Source organism: Salvelinus sp. IW2-2015, linkage group LG36 (genome assembly GCF_002910315.2).
Source record: "Salvelinus sp. IW2-2015 linkage group LG36, ASM291031v2, whole genome shotgun sequence".
Classification (NCBI taxonomy): Eukaryota; Metazoa; Chordata; class Actinopteri; order Salmoniformes; family Salmonidae; genus Salvelinus; species Salvelinus sp. IW2-2015.
Genome location: NC_036875.1, coordinates 30,900,281 through 30,920,798, shown reverse-complemented (window position 1 = coordinate 30,920,798; position 20,518 = coordinate 30,900,281). Strand labels below are relative to the sequence as shown.

At 41.4% G+C, this 20,518-nt stretch overlaps 1 protein-coding gene across 1 annotated transcript; it reads left to right on the top strand.

The window, feature by feature from the left end:
* Positions 1-1,329: 1,329 nt before the first annotated feature.
* LOC111959329 (GDP-fucose protein O-fucosyltransferase 2) lies at positions 1,330-11,928 on the top strand. Its single transcript, XM_023980828.2, has 9 exons — positions 1,330-1,523; positions 2,004-2,254; positions 2,625-2,769; positions 3,097-3,207; positions 3,479-3,545; positions 4,491-4,616; positions 4,844-5,024; positions 5,910-6,033; positions 9,482-11,928. The coding sequence occupies exons 1-9, from the start codon at positions 1,336-1,338 to the stop codon at positions 9,633-9,635; spliced, it is 1,347 nt and encodes a 448-aa protein (XP_023836596.1). The 5' UTR covers positions 1,330-1,335; the 3' UTR covers positions 9,636-11,928.
* The last annotated feature ends 8,590 nt before the right edge of the window (positions 11,929-20,518 follow it).

Below are 20,518 nucleotides of genomic sequence, written 5' to 3'. Positions count from 1 at the left end.
AGAATCGGCTTTCTATTTCACAACAAAGCCTCCTTCACTCACGCCGCCAAACTTACCCTAATAAAACTGACTATCCTACCGATTCTCGACTTCGGCGATGTCATTTACAAAATTGCTTCCAACACTCTACTCAGCAAACTGGATGCAGTCTATCACAGTGCCATCGGTTTTGTTACCAAATCACCTTATACCACCCACCACTGCGACCTGTATGCTCTAGTCGGCTGGCCCTCGCTTCATATGAGTCGCCAAACCCACTGGCTCCAGGTCATCTATAAGTCTTTGCTAGGTAAAGCCCCGCCTTATCTCAGCTCACTGGTCACCATAGCAACACCCACCCGTAGCACGCGCTCCAGCAGGTATATTTCACTGGTCATCCCCGAAAACAACATTTCCTTTGGCCGCCTTTCCTTCCAGTTCTCTGCTGCCAGTGACTGGAACGAATTGCAAAAATCACTGAAGCTGGAGACTTACATTTCCCTCACTAACTTTAAACATCAGCTATCTGAGCAGCTAACCGATTGCTGCAGCGATACATAGTCCATCTGAAAATAGCCCACCCAATCTACCTACCTCATCCCCATACTGTTTTTATTTACTTTGCGGCTCGTTTGCACATCAGTATCACTACGTAATATTGTCTTCACTCTTCTTGAACTGCACTGTTGGTTAAGGGCTTGTAAGTAAGCATTTCACGGTATTCGGCGCATGTGACAAATAAAGTTTTATTTGATTTTGACATGCAGGAACGCCCGAATTGTGACCTGCAGTTGCAGTTTTTTTGTTGGTATTGCGTCCTCTAGTGACAAGTGGTGGAATTGCAATAAGCAAACTCAAATTATGTTATGACACACCTATTCTATTCTATTCTTATTCTAATATATTATTTTCTCTGTTCCAAAATATGTGATACAGGATATATGCTACTCTAGCTGAAAGTTAAATGTGTAGAATATTTTCTATTCTATTATTTTCGATCCTATTCTATTATATTCGAGCTATGCCATATTCTACCAAAATGTCAATATAGTGAAATGGAATGTTTCTGGAATTAGGCTGTATTCTGGAATGGGAAGTTCTAACTAAATTGTATTCCATTCTGACTGTATGTGCACTAATGTCAACTTATTGAAAGAGAACGAGGAAGAATAACTGAGCAGCCTAAAAACAAGAAACTAAAAAAGCGTTGCTAAAAATCTACCCCCTTGACACATGCCGCTCCTCCAGCAGGTGATACTGTAACGTTACCTATACCGTATCAAATTGTTACAAAATGCAGTTGCTATGCAACCACAGACGCTTCACCCTCCCGGAAGTGCGTGCCTCAACGAAAAAATGGCTGACTACAGCTGCAGTGGATTTCATTCGCCCGTGTTGTGGATTTTTTCTTTTAAATTTGTAGTCAAAATGTGGTTGGTGGTTCTCGGGTTGAGAGCTGTAGACGCTGAGGGTCAAATTGAAGATGCTTTCCGTGCAGGAAATACAGTATTTTCACCGACCACTGCAGCAGCACGGGATTTACGGTAAAGAGCGTCGGCAGCGTACTCAATAGTAAACACAGATTTAGCCTGCTCTGTTCTTTAGCCTCTATTGCATTAGGGAGGCATTTAGCTTTAATCTATTCAGTTCGGTAACATTTGACTAGATTAGTTCAGTTTTCTACAGTGGTGCCAGTCATATCTGTAAAAAAAATAAAACTCAAGACGTGGGACTCATATTCTATAACCAGAATACATTTTAAACCGAATGAATAAAGTCTTTATCACCAAGTAACTTAGTGTGGTAGCTAAGTTAAACCTACAGAGCAAGCATGACACTAAAACGCTCAAAATGCAGGCTACAGTTGTCTGCCTCATCGCCTCTGAGTGAAGCGCCTCCCTGGGTACCTGGGAGCTGTAGCTCTAGCTCTGACAGAACTCATGTTTATCAGGCTGCCGGGCACATCAATATAACACAACAGTATTATACTATAATATTCTATCTCTATAACTTTATACTGCCAGGTATCTTCTCTACGATGTCAACCCACCAGAGGGCTTCAACCTGCGTCGGGATGTCTACATCCGCATGGCGTCCCTGGTGAAGACCCTGAGGAAACACGGTGACTGGGTGCTGGTGCTGCCCCCTTGGGGGCGTCTCTACCACTGGCAGAGCCCAGACATCCACCAGACAAGAATCCCCTGGGGAGAGTTCTTCAGCCTCACCAGTCTTCAGGGCAACGTGCCAGTCATAGAATACGAGGAGTTTATAGCCGGTGAGTGCAGCTGAGCTGAAGTGAGCTGTACTGTGCTGGCCTGGTTATACATCCACCATAGTTACTGGGATCGTGCTGGTAAGGATATTGTGGAAGGCAAATATCAGAGGCAGCACAGTAACACCCTGGTCAACACTACAGTGTGAACCACCCCTCAGACGTTTGAGTACATTTACATGTTGCTGTGGTTGGTTGACTTCCCCTGACGCCTGGCTCCTTTCCATTTTCTTCTGTTAATGATTGTTCCATGGGTATAAGAATGCATTATGATTCCTGGTTATAAAGGCTCATACAAACTTATAACAAGTTATAAAACATTGTACCTGCAGGCTTAAAGTAACATTTTATATTTCCATGTTTTTGGCTCCAGAGTCTGGAGGTCCGTTTATTGAGCAGGTGCTGGTGCTACAGAACTACGCTGAAGGGTGGACGGATGGAAAATGGGAGGAGAAAGTGGATGAGAGACCCTGCGTTGAGCGGTTAATGTACTCCAAAGACAAACAGGGCTATTACAGGTACAGTAACCAGGTTCAGAGATGGATAGCAACACAATAGATAAAGCACAATGCATTCCAAAGACACAAAGGACTATGGCACGAGGAAACTAACAGTCTGTCATCTGTGCTTACCTATCTCTATGTCTCGCGAAGTTGAACTAGAAAAGGTAAATACTTGCTTCAGCTACTAAAGGTTTTGTTATGGGAGTGGAAGCAAATGTGTTAGTAGTAGTAATAGTAGTATAGTGGGGTAGTGAGTATGGGGTAGTTGCAGTCATAGAAATATCCCTGTGTTTTAATGGAGGCCTTACAACCTGTCCTCTCTTTCTCTCTCCCTCTGTATAGAGGTTGGTTCTGGGGCTATGAGGAAACCAGGTGTGTGAACGTCACTTGTCTTTCAGCTCAGGGCCAAGCCTCCATGCTGGCACCACTGCTGCAGAACAACATCACATCAACGTGAGTCAATAGAAGTCTGTGTTTGGCCATGGTAGATAAAATAATTTAATATGGAACCAGCCCTTATGAATGCTTGATTTAGGCCAAATCTTCTTGTCTTAGGCAAATCAAATACTAATAATATAACCATATGACATGTGCTGTGGAATTCCAATTTTAAACTAAAACGAAAAAAACATTCTAGACTTAGATGCATAGTCTTTATTGGATTCTGAATGTACTGTATGAGATGTGCACATGTTCACTGGTATTTCCTTTCATATCCCTGCAGGTCAGTGATGTTGGATAGAGCAGAGACTGTCCTCCATGATCACTACGCTGGAAAGGACTACTGGAATGTTAGTCTGATGTTATGTTGTAAAGAATGTAGCTTAAGTTTGGTAATGGTTGATAGCCTACAATCATACACCGAACAAATATAAAATGCAACAATTTTAAAGATTTTAGTGAGTTACAGTTCATATAAAGAAATCAGTGAATTGAAATAAATTCATTAGGCCCTAATCTATGGATTTCACATGACTGGGAATACAGATATGCATCTGTTGGTTCTAGATACTTTTTTTTTTTAAAGGTAGGAGTGTAGATCAGAAAACCAGTCAGTATCTGGTGTGCCCATTATTTGCCTCATGCAGTGTGACAATGTTGTCCCACTCCTCTTCAATGGCTGTGCGAAGTTGCTGGATATTAGTGGGAACTACAACACGCTGTCGTATACGTCGATCCAAAGAAAACCAAACATGCTCAATGGGTGACATGTCTGGTGAGTATACAGGCCATGGAAGAACTGGAACATTTTCAGCTTCCAGGAATTGTGTACAGACCCTTGTGACATGGGGCTATGCATTACCATGCTGCACCTGTAATGATCATGATGTTTAATCAGCTTCTTGATATGCCACACCTGCTAGGTGAATGGATTATCTTGGCAAAGGAGAAATGCTCACTAACAGAGATGTAAACACATTTGTTCACAACATTTGAGAGAAGTAAGCTTTTTGTGCGTATGGAACATTTCTGGGATCTTTTATGCTTACCTATCCAGCTCAAACATGGGACCAACATTTTACATGCGTTTATATTTTTGTTCAGTGTAGATAAGATACTGTAGTAACAAGATGATTAACTAAATTGGGCATTTCAATGCCTCAACCTTTTGCTATTTAATTGTTCTGTCATCACAATTGTACCTTATTACCACTAATTTAATGAATTGTCCTTACCTGTTTGCTTTAACACTCCACAATTTTGTTCATTGTCTTTTCGTGCCTTCTCCTCTCTAGACTCGCCGCAGCATGGTCTTCGCCAAACACCTGCGTCTCCTAGGGGATGAGTTCCGAGCAAAGTACCTGAACTCCACAGACGATCAGGACCAGACCGTATACAACGAGGACTGGACTCTCATTAAGGTTTTCAGACCTCTTCACATACATCCAATTCTTGCACATTTAGATTATATTTATTTATCCATCCACATTGATTACTTCCTGCACTAGCAGCATGTAGGTCTACTGTACCTTTACAATTAATGGGGGGGACATGTTAAGGTATGGATAGTTATGATTTGCTGTTGGTGGTTAATTTGGATTGGGCATGTGTGGTTTGAGGTGTTATTCATTTCTGTGTGTAAACTCAGAATAAGCTGGGTTCTGCCAGAGGGGGGCCGTACCTGGGTGTCCACCTGAGAAGGAAGGACTTTATCTGGGGTCACAGAGAGGATGTGCCCAGCCTCAAAGGAGCTGTGAAGAAGATCATGAGCCTCATGAAGAAAACCAAACTAGACAGAGTCTTTGTGGCCACAGATGCAGATGATGAAGGTACTGTTTTACTTTGGTGCAATTGAGATAGATTGATGTTGAATTTAGATGAAGGAGTTGACAATAAAGCGATTCATATTTGCAGCCCAAAGAAAATAACATACTAATAATGCTGTTAGGAATTGGAATGCCCACAGTCGATGTCTGCGCCCCCTGTGGAAATCTAATTAGCAAAATAAAAAAATCCCCATAAAAATCTGCCTGTTGTACTCCCGCATCTGCAGTGAAAGATGTCAGGGCTAGAGCGATGTTTGTCAGACCATGAGACATCCCCGAAAGTCGGTCTTCTCACAAAATCGTCTGTAGCGTCCAAACGGTTTAGCCTACAAACTATTATGACCCCTCTGTAGAAAGGAGACACTCACAAACATGTTTTGCTCGAGGATGCCCACAGGCCTCAAGACTCGTTAGTGCCAAAAATAAGGGGTTAAATAAAATAAAGGGTTAAATGCATAACAAATGTTTCCTGATCTTTCTTATATCTCACATATATAGGACAGACACTATCTGTTGTTCCATGTAGTGAATCTTATTAAATGTGTTTGTATTGGCTAATAGCAGTGAGGCCAAAAATAATTTGATCAAATAATTGTTTATATTTTAATTCTTCAAGGGTTCTTAAAATTCTAAATCAAATAGCAAAATGATCCTTGGTATGACCTTCATAAAACAATTCCATATAGCTCAGTAGAACCCCTCCCCCGACTTAGACAGGGCTTAGACTCTTAAATGGAATTGACCCCAACCCTATTACCCAGTAGAGAGAATACCTACATCAAGGCTTGGCAGGTTTATGCTGTCTGTACCCTACTCGACATAGTCTGTCCTAGACCTAGATAATAGGACCAGTGTGTTCCTAATGAGGCATATGTCTGTCCTGTGCAGAGCTGGCGGAGCTGAAGAGGATGTTACCAGAGATGACACGCTTCGAGCCCACCTGGGACGACCTGGAACTACTCAAAGACGGGGGCGTGGCTATCATCGACCAATGGATCTGCGCACATGCCAGGTACAGCTCCCAGCTCACACTGCGTGCTTACAGTATATATTCCACCATTCAGATGAAAGTGTTGCACAATGTGTGCATACTGTAGGGAGGGAGCTGTGATGAGTACAAATGATGCAGACATTATTGTGCTTCTCTTTTGTTGAAGTGCACATGTTAATCCTTAAGAGTATACTGCTACGGCATGATATAACATAAGTTGTAAAACCAAAAACACTAACAGAATAAAGGCCCAATTACTGGTAAACACATAACAGAAACGTGACCGTAATGAAACCAGGCTCTGTGCACAAGACCATCGTGGAATAGTAACTGCACCACTTGGAAGTCACAGGCTAAATTAGGCTACATGCATACATAAGGCTAAATACAGTGTACAGTAGCATGAGGCTACATAAATGTTCTAAATGTCCATAAACAAGGCTATGCATAAACAGTCTATATGAAACTGATAATATTACCCCTGAAATGATACGTGAGCTACACCAGGTCTAACGAGCTAGCATTACTAGCTAACATCTTGGCTTAGCTGGCTAGCAGTAGCATTACACACATGAAAGAAAAATACCACATAGGTATGGTATATATGAACTAGCAACACTCAACTAAAGTAATGACATGTCAGACAGTACTTACTATTAGATGCACACACTAAAACACAGGTCAAATACAGATTGGTGAGGAACAGTCCAACTAGTCCATCCTCTTCTGACCACAATCTCACTCCAAAGACAGGAGCGGGGTTCAGAGAGTACGTTTACATACTGTTATGTTCCCCAGCAAGAAAACGAAATATGTCGTTCAAACAGAAGGGGGAACTAACAAAGTGTCACTGACAACAACCAAAACGAAACAGGCGGGGTTTTAGCACAGGTTCTAAAAGACAATCATGGGGGTGTCCACTGAAAGTTGACTAGCAACAACAACTGGAACCTAAAATAAACCCACTAAATTTGCCCAAGAAGAGGCAAACAAAAGAAAAACCCACACCAAACTTAAAGTTAGAAAGCAAACCAAAAAGTTGAGCAAAATGAAAACAGGGAAGATCAGATAAAAGGATTGTTTGTCTAGATTTTAAAATAGCGATCGACAACTAAAGGTGTTGACCCGCTACATCGCTCAAGACAACTGGAGCACTGGGCCAGCCACTCTTAAATAGAACCTGGGCCAGCACAGGTGAAACACCTTCCCACCAATGAGATGGCAACCAGCACAGTTGTAACACACACTGACTATCGAAGTGACACCAATCGGTGCGCTCTACGTGCTAATGTGCTATACGTCCAATCTCAAAACATAACTGGAAAAACCAAACCCTGTAACACACATGCACAGTAATAATTCGGCAGATTATGCAATAGTCATGTAAACACGTTACTCTGCTTATCTTAATCGGTGTACGGTCAAAATCGAAGTAAGCATACGCCGATTAGAAACACCTGGTTTTCTGAGAAATCTTTAGGATTATTAGGACATGTAAACACGTTTATTTTGATTGCTAATTTTCTGCAGTTATCAGAGTGCCATCAGGTAGTCTGATTTCAGATGTTTCCATGTAAACAGGATTATTAGGGAAATCGTTCTTCTTGCAAGGCATGTAAACGTTTTAATCAAACTATTATATTAATCTGACTATCCACAATAATTGTGTGCATGTAACTGCAATCAGTTGAGGTGCATGGGGAATGGCAGACTGTGATTGGCTGATAGAAGTGGAGTGACTTGTAGGTACCACTAATGAGAAAATAAGGGGTGTTGGGCAAATACAACAAATACTAGAATAGGGGTGAAGTAAACACTAAATAAGATCTACGATGTACAGTGAGGGAAAAAAGTATTTGATCCCCTGCTGATTTTGTACGTTTGCCCACTGACAAAGAAATGATCAGTCTATAATTTTAATGGTAGGTTTATTTGAACAGTGAGAGACAGAATAACAACAAAAATATCCAGAAAAACGCATGTCAAAAATGTTATAAATTGATTTGCATTTTAATGAGGGAAATAAGTATTTGACCCCCTCTCAATCAGAAAGATTTCTGGCTCCCAGGTGTCTTTCATACAGGTAACGAGCTGAGATTAGGAGCACACTCTTAAAGGGAGTGCTCCTAATCTCAGTTTCTTACCTGTATAAAAGARACCTGTCCACAGAAGCAATCAATCAATCAGATTCCAAACTCTCCACCATGGCCAAGACCAAAGAGCTCTCCAAGGATGTCAGGGACAAGATTGTAGARCTACACAAGGCTGGAATGGGCTACAAGACCATTGCCAAGCAGCTTGAGAAGGTGACAACAGTTGGTGCGATTATTCGCAAATGGAAGAAACACAAAAGAACTGTCAATCTCCCTCAGCCTGGGGCTCCATGCAAGATCTCACCTCGTGGAGTTGCAATGATCATGAGAARGGTGAGGAATCAGCCCAGAACTACACGGGAGGATCTTGTCAATGATCTCAAGGCAGCTGGGACCATAGTCACCAAGAAAACAATTGGTAACACACTACGCCGTGAAGGACTGAAATCCTGCAGCGCCCGCAAGGTCCCCCTGCTCAAGAAAGCACATATACATGCCCGTCTGAAGTTTGCCAATGAACATCTGAATGATTCATTATGCTTTGGGGGTGTTTTTCTGCTAAGGAGACAGGACAACTTCACCGCATCAAAGGGACGATGGACGGGGCCATGTACCGTCAAATCTTGGGTGAAAACCTCCTTCCCTCAGCCAGGGTATTGAAAATGGGTCGTGGATGGGTATTCCAGCATGACAATGACCCAAAACACACGGCCAAGGCCACAAAGGAGTGGCTCAAGAAAAAGCACATTAAGGTCCTGGAGTGGCCTAGCCAGTCTCCAGACCTTAATCCCATAGAAAATCTGTGGAGGGAGCTGAAGGTTCGAGTTGCCAAACGTCAGCCTCGAAACCTTAATGACTTGAAGAAGATCTGCAAAGAGGAGTGGGACAAAATCCCTCCTGAGATGTGTGCAAACCTGGTGGCCAACTACAAGAAACATCTGACCTCTGTGATTGCCAACAAGGGTTTTGCCACCAAGTACTAAGTCATGTTTTGCAGAGGGGTCAAATACTTATTTCCCTCATTAAAATGCAAATCAATTTATAAAATTTTTGACATGCGTTTTTCTGGATTTTTTTGTTGATATTCTGTCTCTCACTGTTCAAATAAACCTACCATTAAAATTACAGACTGATCATTTCAATGTCAGTGGGCAAACGAACAAAATCAGCAGGGGATCAAATACTTTTTTCCCTCACTGTATGGGATGATGTATTGTATTTGGGAAGGTGAAGCCTATTGTTGTATTGTTATGTTGAATATTTCTTGTTGGTTTGATACTTGTAAAAGTGACTTGTCTTTCTTTGTTAGTTGCTCTTGGATGGATTAATAAAGTTGTACTGAATTGAATTCCCTCTATCTCCCTTCCATTTCCCAGGTATTTTATCGGAACCTCCGTGTCGACCTTCTCCTTCCGTATCCACGAGGAGAGAGAGATATTGGGATTCGAACCCAAAACCACCTACAACCGCTTCTGTGGGGACAGTGAGAAAGAGTGTGAACAGCCCACACACTGGAAAATAGTCTACTGACTCATCAATGCAAAACCCCACTCAACACCTCTTTTAAAAACATGCCAAAAGCAGTGTTGAAGTGGATCTTTTTTTCATTTTTTTATATATACGCAACCGTTAAAAAGTTTGGGGTCACTTAGAAATGTCCTTGTTTTTGAAAGAAAATTTTAAAAAGTCCATTAAAATGACATCGAATTGATCAGAATTACAGTGTAGATATTGTTAATGTTGTAAATGACTATTGTAGCTGGAAACGGCAGATTTTTTTATGGAATATCTACATAGGCGTACAGAGGCCCATTATCAGCAACCATCACTCCTGTGTTACAATGGCACGTTCTGTTAGCTAATCCAAGTTTATCATTTTAAAAGGCTAATTGATCATTAGAAAACCCTATTGCAAGTATGTTAGCTCAGCTGAAAACTGTTGTCCTGATTAAAGAAGCAATAAAACTGGCCTTCTTTAGACTAGTTGAGTGTCTGGAGCATCAGCATTTGTGGGTTCGATTACAGGCTCAAAATGGCCAGAAACAAATAACTTTCTTCAGAAACTCGTCAGCCTATTCTTGTTCTGAAGATCTCGTACAATGATGTGTCCTACTCCCTTCACAGAACAGCGCAAACTGGCCCTAACCAGAATAGAAAGAGGAGTGGGAGGCCCCGGTGCACAACTGAGCAAGAGGACAAGATTGCCTGCAATGACAACAAGCTCAGTCCGATGATGCTGTGACACACTGCCTCAGACCATGATGGACTCTCCACCTCCAAATCGATCCCGCTCCAGCCTCGGTGTAACGCTCATTTCTTTGACGATAAATGTGAATCTGACCATCACCCCATGTGAGACGAAACCGCGACTCGTCAGTGAAGAGCACTTTTTGCCAGTCCTGTCTGGTCCAGCAACGGTGGGTTTGTGCCCATAGGCGACGTTGTTGCCGGTGATGTTTGGTGAGGACCTGCCTTACAACAGGCCTACAAGCCCTCAGTCCAGCTTCTCTCAGCCTATTGCAGACAGTCTGAGCACTGATGAAGGGATTGTGCGTTCCTGGTGTAACTCGGGCAGTTGTTGTTGCCATCCTGTACCTGTCCCGCAGGTGTGATGTTCGGATGTACCAATCCTGTGCAGATGTTGTTACACTTGGTCTGCCACTGCGAGGATGATCAGCTGTCTCCCTGTAGCGCTGTCTTAGGCGTCTCACAGTACGGACAATGCAATTTATTGCCCTTGCCACATCTGCATTCCTCATGCCTCCTTGCAGCATGCCTAAGGCATGTTCACGCAGATGAGCAGGGACCCTGGGCAACTTTCTTTTGGTGTTTTTCAGGGTCATTAGAACGGCCTCCTTTTTAGTGTCCTAAGTTTTCATAACTGTGACCTTAATTACCTACCGTCTGTAAGCTGTTAGTGTCTTAACGACCGTTTCACAGGTGCATGTTCATTAATTGTTTATGGTTCATTGAACAAGCATGCGAGACCGTGTTTAAACCCTTTAAAATGAGGATCTGTAAAGTAATTTGGATTTTTACGAATTGTCTTTGAAAGACAGGGTCCTGAAAAAGGGACGTTTCTTTTTTTGAAAAAGGGACGTTTCTTTATTCCATAAAAAATCTCCCGTTTCCAGCTACAATCGTCATTTACAACATTAACAATGTCTATACTGTATTTCTGATCAATTTGATGTTATTTTAATGGACAAAAAATTTGCTTTTCTTTCAAAAACAAGGACATTTCTAAGTGACCCCAAACTTTTGAACGGTAGTGTGTGTGTTTATATATGTGTAAATGTTTTACTTTTTATTAAAGTTTTTTTTGTGTTATGTTTGTATTGTTTTGAGAATTGTGCAAACTGGGGTCCATTGACCACTGTGACTGAATGTGATGCTAAAATGGTCAAAGACTGGGCAGTCAGATGACTTAAAAAGCACCACTTTAATTTGACCTGTTTACACTCATTGCACCTTTCTAATCACTTTCTAGGTATTATATCTGCCTTTTTTAGTGTTATGTGTGAGAATGATCAAATCAAATCTGGCTGCAATCAATGGTATTTCAATTGCTGTACGATTTTTATAAGGGAATTATTTGTTGGTCATGTAACATGCATTGAAAGGGCAGTGTCTTCTATGACCAATTCATACTGTATTCGGTTGTGAATCTACCTTATGTTGCATTATGCTGTACGATATGTTGTGAACTTGAGGAACCGGTTTTTGTTTTGTTTTCCTTTGTGAATAGCCTATGATAGAAACTGTGTTGCTTGGTTGACATGTCAGTCTTCGAACAGAGAAAAAAGATATGTGGTTAAATATAGTATGTTGTTGATCCATTTTTTCCCGCATGACCTGTTAAAGGTAAGTTCAAAGCCATATAGTGAACATTGATTGACCAGGTAATTATGGTGAAGCCCAGAATATGATCTATATTTTATATGATCAGATATAAACATAACTTATTTTCAATGATTACAGTTACAGAAAGTTTTTTTCTACAGATAAAAATGATGTATGATAATTTTGGGACTTTTATTTTAATCTTTCCACTTGTATGACTGTCATTTTGGAAATTATTTCATTATAAATTATTTTCACGAGTATCAATCAGAGCACATACCATATTTTCGATGATTACATACATCTTTTTCTTACAACAAAAGGACTGAGACGACACAAAGCAGTCACTATCACCTGCCAATATGTTCCAAGGTTAACTGCAAAATATATAGAGTAAATATATATACAGTACCAGTCAAAAGTTTGGACACACCTACTCATTTCTTTATTTTTATTATGTTCTACCGTGTAGAATAATAGTGAAGACATCGAAACCATGAAATACCACATATGGAATCATGTAGTAACCAAAAAAGTGTTAAACAAATCTAAATATATTTTATATTCTTCAAAGTAGCCACGCTTTGCCTTCTCAACCAGCTTCATGAAGTAGTCACCTGGAATGTATTTCAATTAACAGGTGTGTCTTTTTAAAATGTGTGGAATTTCTTTCCTTAATGCGTTTGAGCCAATCAGTTGTGTTGTGACAAGGTACAGTGGTTGCTCAACTAAAAGTTTTGAGATTATGCTGCGGGATTTAAGAGGTAATTTGTTGTTTAGTCCGGTACCCTGCATCACTACTTAATTGCTCCAGACCAGCACAAGGGGAAGTTAGAGCACTGATTATGCTTTTGGGTCCCAAGGCACTACTGTGTCTCTAACTGACAATGAATGGGCGACATAAACCAAATAGAAACTGATAATTGTGCACGACTTCAAAATGTAATTTCAATGAACTGAATGATGAGGATGAAGAAGGTGATTGAATTTAGAACAATAGTGTAAGAATTGCTATTCTTCTGTCCTGCAAACTTAGACTACAATTAAGGTGTGGAAATGTTAAGATTATTTTGCTCTTACTGTAGTACTGTAGCCTACTCCTGACCGGTGATGTTGTTCTCCCGAGTGGCTCAGCGGTCTAAGACACTGCATCGCAGTGCAAACTGTGTTGCTACAGATGCTGGTTTGATACCCGTGCTGGCCGCGACCTGGAGACCCATGAGGCGACAGTAGGCTTTTGGTTTCTCTCCCTCTAAAAACAGAAATATATCATTCTAAATAACAAACTGGCTTAATTTACAGATTACTAACAATGTCTCACCCCATGTTCAAAAATTGCCTTTTTCTCACTCACTTTAGGTTATTTGAAAACAATCATCTCCAAAATATTGTTATTTTTTCAAATCTAACAAAACAATCAACGTTGAATAACTGGCATAATTGTGACATGCCACAAGCAAATATGTTCAATGACGAGGTGGATCAGGACGTGTATTGGTTCATTTCAAGAGACAAAACATCAGAATGTATCTTATCAGTTGATCAAAACAGTTGAGTGTGAGTACAATTGAAAGTTGACTAAGCCATAACAGTAGGCTATAATCATAACCAAGACTTTAAAATAGCCACTTTAGTTGTTCAGCTATGAGCGAGGAGTGTTGCAATTCATCATATGAGGTTTTCAGGGTTTTAAAAATCTGGAATTGTTGTACTTTTATTTTAAACATGTTCCCTTAGGCAGTGTCACTTGGTGAAGGATTCAATCCTAGAAGTTATTGAATGCAACAACTATGTCTCTGTGACTAACAAGCACAGTCATGAGTGGGTATTTCCCACAGTGTTTAGTGTTTAGCACTATTTCGGTGGGTCACATAATTTCAAAGAAAGTGTTAAATTTAACACTGGGTGTTAAAAATCTGATCTTAAATTTGCTGTGTGAATTTTCATTTGTATTAATTTCCTGATGGAGAGCATTGTCTGTTAGGATTACCTGTACTATGTTCCCGCTATATGTTTATGCATTTGTGTGTGTGTATGTACAAGTGTTATTGGAGTGGTTTGGCTAGTTTCGTTGTCAATCAGTACACGTATGCACAATGCAGTCATCTTACCATTTTAAACAGGCCTGTGGTTCACCTTGTGAATATCTTTAGTTTTTTTGAAGGGTCTTCACAATAAAACACTACCTTAATCGGGGTCAGGGAAACTGGCCCTAAATCTCCTTTGGGCAATGACTTGTTACTAATCTATGTTTATGAACAAGCCTGTGGTTTACATTGTGCATGTATTTTTGTTTCATAGGTCTGCACCGGAAGCACCAAGTCTGACAGCTGGGAAACCAAAGGAGACAGTTCAGTACCGTTTGAGTCTTGCAAATGCACCCAACATGAACATGTGGGTTAGAGTTAATTAAAGGACATAGCAGTTGCAAATTAGCAGATGTTGTGTGTGTGTGCGTAAGAATGTTTAACTGTCATATACAGTTGGGGATCGATCAACTTCACGTTTTTCAGCTTCGGCCCACCACCTACCAGCGCTGGGTTGTTTTTAACCCAGCATTTTTCTGTGTAGGTTCTCACGGGGCAACCATTTAGATCCTATAGTCTGAAAGGCATGGGCTGCATCCCAATTCTCCACCCTTTTAGCTCTATTGTTTAAAGCCAGGGGGCAGTAGTGTCTCCTCATCAGTCTCCTATCACTATGCCGGCTGAATACCAATCAGGAGTGTTGAGAGGTGTACTCAGGGATTGAGGCATGCAGACTGAAGTTTCATCCTAATTTCAGCACCACCACAGTGTAGCCTGTGTGTGTGACCCAAATGGTACCCTATTACCTTTATAGTGCACTACTTTTATAGGGCTCTGGTCAAAAGTAGTGCACTATATAGGGCAGGGTTTCCCAAACTCAGTCCTGGGGCCCACCTGGGTGCACGTGTTGGTTTTTGCCCTAGCACTGCACAGCTGATTCAAATCATCATAGCTTGATGATGAATTGGTTATTTGGGGTGGGGGGTAGCCTAATGTTACCCTGCTACCCTGGCTGACAGTTGTTTTATCGTTGGCTCAGTCTGTTCAGTGTCATGGTTTCATCTTTTGAATGTTGCTAAAGTGATTCTGTTTGATTTTGTCTCTATAGACGAGTTAGCTGACAACCTCACAAAATTGATGCGCACACTTCAATGGGTCAGAAGTCCGTGTGTTGTTGTGATTCTGGATGGCCAGAAGCTAACCACAATGACAAGAAGCTGACATGTGGGGAATCATAGGTGGCTCGTTTAAGCTAGTTTTATGTGGTTCTTGATACTATGTCTTGTATTAAGGTGTTTTTTACTGATGTCACATCTATGCTAATATGGCAAAATAATTGCTAGCTAACTAACCAACAATTGAAACAATGTATTTGAGAGACAACATGTGCTCATTGTATTTATATTTTCAATAAACATTGGAGACTAAATATAGTTTATTTTTCTCTTGGTTCACTCTAAAAAGCATATATATTGTTGCTAAAAGGAGTTACTATGCCTGTAAACAAAAAAGAGAGAATTCAAACTTTCATTGGTATTCGTGAGATTGCTTCTATCTTGGTTGGGCATCAAAGCCAAAGCCTGATGTTCCTGTGTCTGCCTGGCATACTTAAAGATACCTCAATGTTTATTACTTTCATTAACCTGAGTTGATATCTCCAAAAGGAAACCGGTCTAGCTCTAGCCTGAGATAACAAGGATTATGTGGAGACTGACTTTCTGTATTTACCCATTTTTTATTTGATAGATTGATTTTCCTAAGCTGGCATTATTTAGCAGGGACAGACAGCAGGCCCAATATGATGTGTCTCAAATGGCATGCTATTCCCTACTATGCGTTAAAATTGATGATAATACGAAAGAGAGTTTGAACAGGCTAGTAATAGGGGTTGCAACAATTGCAACAATTGTCTAGCCCACCTGATTTGTAGGGGTCCAGATTTTGCAGCTCTTTCAGAACATCAGCTTTCTGGATTTGGGTGAAGGAGAAGCGGAGGGGGGGGGGCAAGTTGCGGTGGGGGGTGCCAGGGCTGTTGCCGGGTTAGGGGTAGCCAGGTGGAAAGCATGGCCAGCCGTAGAAAAATGCTTACTGAAATTCTCAATTATCGTACATTTATCGGTGGTGACAGTGTTTCCTAGCCTCAGTGCAGTGTGCAGCTGGGAGGATGTGCTTTTATTCTCCATGGGCTTTACAGTGTCCCAAAACTTTTTGGAATTTGTGCTACAGGATGCTAATTTCTGTTTGAAAAAGCTAGCCTTTGCTTTCCTAATTAACTGTGTATATTGGTTCCTAACTTCGCTGAAAAGTTGCATTTCCTGAAAAGGCTATTTCATGCTAATGCAGTACGCCACAGGATGTTTTTGTGCTCGTCAAGGGCAGTCTAGTCCGGAATGAACCAAGGGCTATATCTGTTCTTAGTTCTACATTTTTTGAATGGGGCATTCATATTTAAGATGGTAAGGAAAGCACTTTTAAAGCAGAACCAGGCATCCTCTACTGACAGGATGAGGTCAAAATCCTTCCGGGATACCCGGGCCAGGTCGATTAGAAAGGTCTGCTCACTGAAGTGTTTTAGGGAACGTTTGACAGTGATGAGGGGTGGTCGTTTGACCACGTACCCATTACAGATGCAGGCAATGAGGCAGTGATCGCTGAGATCCTGGTTGAAGACAGCAGAGGTGTATTTGGAGGGCAAGTTGATCAGGATGATATCTATGAGGGTGCCTGTGTTTCTGGATTTAGGGTTGTACCTGGTAGGTTCCTTGATAATTTGTGTGAGATTGAGGGTGTCATGACGTTGGGTTGGGGGTAGGTTTACGACAGTCATAAATACCTCTTTCCCCCTTTTTCTCTCTCCCCACTATAACTGATGTGACATAAGGAAACCCATGGGTTAACATAGAGATTCTGGGTAACATCAGAAGTTGGGGGAAATGAACTATATTCTGGTAATCCAACCAACTGAACATATGCGGTGGTACTTAAGGTATATTATGTCAGTTCGGTTGCCCTCTGACACATTCTCATCAATGATAGAATGACATAAACTCTACTGTGGAAAGTATAAATGTCAGAGGTATCGGATTCACATGGAATTGTGGTTTAATTGAAATGTTTGAATATGACATTATTTGTGAAGAGGTGAAATGTAATTTTAGCTTCCAAATGAGAGATCTGTACTTTCATAAGTGTTCCTCTGCTCACAGTGGCCCGCCCCTGTGAAGAGGCATGGGTTATAAACTTTTCAGACACACCCCTCTCCCTCCACTATAAAAGCCATATAATATATATAATATAATATAACTTTCTGTTCCGGGTACACCAGGATGACGGTCCTGTGTCAGAATGGTTCAGACAATAACTACAGAACTAGGCCAACATCAGCATGGACTTTGATTGTGAATGGTATGAACTTTGAACTCGTATTCACTACAGAAGTGATATCTCCTAACCGTTGAGTTAGSAACAGCTAAACGCAGGTTAGGAAGGACAGTCCGAGTATCCCGTCTACTACATACAACGTTACTACAACGTATCCCGTGACAACCAGAGACATTCTTCAAAGGACAGAGGACTCGTGTTGGCGACACGGTCCATCTACCACCAACCTACTGAAGCGCAGCTCAGAGTAAATATGTATTGCATTTTCTTTTTCAAATGGCCGGTAATTTAGAATGCATCAGATACTGTATTTACGACAGCACAGCTCGCCTATGTTCGAATCTCCCGCTCTTTCACTAAGATCCCGCCCCTTTTCTTTGTGTAACAAGCTGTCATATCTATTCCGCCCGCCAGGGACGTTTTTCTGTATGACGTAATTTGTGATCAAGTTATGATTTAATTGTATATGTGTGATTCTGTGTGATTAGTTAGGTATTTAGTAAATAAATAATTAAACCCAATTTTGTATTGCTGATTCAACTTGTTAGCCAGGATTCTTGCAGATAATCAAGGACTTACAACTTTCAGATGAGACTGAATAAAATGACGATTAATGTGACTGCTATTTAGTAAAATATTACTAAATCTTTAAGAGTTTATTCGAAAGATAACAGCTCTATAAATATTCTTTCGTGGTGTCCCTCTCTAGTTAATTAATATTTACATGATTAGTTCAATCAGGTAATATTAATTACGGAGAAATTATTTTATAGAATAGCATGTCATAGCAATCAATCTGGCATAGTCAAAGACACGACAAGGGCATCTAGTTTAGATTGTAGGACGGCCGGGGTGTTAAGCATATCCCAGTTTAGGTCACCTAACAGTACGAACTCTGAAGATAAAAGGGGGGCAATCATTTATATGGTGTCCAGGGCACAGCTGGGGGCTGAGGGGTGTCTATAACAAGCGGCAACAGTGAGAGACTTATTTCTGGAAAGGTGGATTTTTAAAAGTAGAAGCTAGAACTGTTTGGGCACAGACCTGGATAGTTTGACAGAACTCTGCAGGCTATCTCTGCAGTAGATTGCAACTCCGCCCCCTTTGGCAGTTCTATCTTGATGGAAAATGTTGTAGTTGGGGATGGAAATGTCAGAATTTTTGGTGGCCTTCCTAAGCCAAGATTCAGACACGGCTAGTACATCAGGGTTGGCAGAGTGTGCTAAAGCAGTGAATAAAACAAACTTAGGGAGGAGGCTGCTGATGTTAACATGCATGAAACCAAGGCTTTTACGGTTACAGAAGTCAACAAATGAGAGCACCTGGGGAATAGGTGTGGTACTGGGGGCTACAGGGCCTCGGTTAACCTCTACATCACCAGAGGAGGAGTAGGATGAGGGTACGGCTAAAGGCTGTAAGACCTGGTCGTCTAGTGCGCTGGGAACAGAGAATAAAAGGAGCAGATTTCTGGGCGTGGTACAATAGATTCAAGGCCTAATGTACAGACAAGGGTGTGGTAGGATGTGTGTACAGTGGAGGTAAACCTAGGCATTGAGTGACGATGAGAGAGAGATTGCATCTCTGGAGGCACCAGTTAAGCCAGGTGAGGTCTCCGCATGTGTGGGGGGTGGGACAAAAGAGCTATCAAAGGCATGTTGAGCGGGACTGTGGGCTCTACAGTGAAATAAAACAATAAGTACTAAACGAGATGGCATATTGACAATAGAGAGAGGCATAAAGCAATCACGGGTGTTAATCGGGAGAGCTTAGACAACAGCGGGTAAATGGCGATGAATGGGCAGAGATGGTCAGTCAGGTATGCACAGGACCTGAGTTCGAGGTTGGGGCCGACAGATAAACAAAAAGAGGTACCGCGTTAGTGAATAGTCCAGCAGGCATCATCTGTGTAGCCGAGTGATCATAGGGTCCAATGAGCAGCAATAGGTGAGTCCGGGAGCAGTTCGTTAGTCGCTACTACGCAAGGCGAGAGGGAGACAACGGCGTTCAGAAAGCTAGTGGGCCGGGTCTAGCGGATGGGTCTTCGGCAACATTGCAACGGAAAAGCCTGTTGAAACCACATTGGACGATTACTCGGCAGACCAGTCGTGATGGATCGGCGGGGCTCCGTATCGACAATAAAGGGTCCAGGCCAATTGGCAAAGGAGGTATTGTAGCCCAAGAAGTTAGCTGGTATATGGGCCTAGTTCGAGGCTAGCTCAAGGCTTACTGATAGTGGGGTGGTAGATGCCCATCTTCCCTTATGGCTCAGCTCAGGTGCCTATATGCACCATATACATAATTTACACACACACGCATGCACGCAGGCATGCACGCACGCACGCACACACACACACAGTCAGCTCCTGCTCAGAGAGGCCCAGCTCATGATCTCCAAAGCAGCAGATTCTTATTTAGAATGGAAAATGTATGTGTTTATGCAACAAATGTTAGTACATCAAGTTGCATATCGCATCGAACCGAATTGCATTGATTTGTTCCTCTAATCAAACTGAATCGCACCGAATAATTTCAAACTAATATGTATTGTTCCTATATCGTATCAGAGCCCAGGTATCTAGATATGTATTGAATCGTCTTGAAAGGGAAAGGTGTACATCCCAAGTAAAAAGTGTTGTGAGTGTTATATCTGAGTGTTGATTCTAGTGGGGTTAAAATCAGTGGGATTGAAATTGATGCCACCTGCGGTGAATAAATTGTAAGTGTTAATCAGAGGGTGTTGTTGTTACTCGACCCTGTTGAGTTAATTTCCGTTAAAGGGATATTTCACCGCTGCTCTATTTCACTATATATGTCCATTAATATGTTATTAACATCTCATATGTGTCATCAAAATTTAGACTTTCCTCACTACATGCAAATAGGAGAATTCTGCATCTAACCAGTAGAAACGGGCCAGCTACATTTCCTGGTTGTAAACAAACCACAATATCCTGAATTCATAGCGATTTCAGGATGTCGAGGTGTATTCAATTGATGTTAGAAATATCAAAATGTCTGTAGCTAGATTTCGAAACGGAACTGAAATCTCAACTAATGGGGTTGCCATGTCATCGAAAGTTGAAGAGTGATGCTATTCCATCGATTTTCCCCTTCACTTCAAAAAGGAAGGCATCCGATCTGCCAACATCAGCGCAGCAGAAA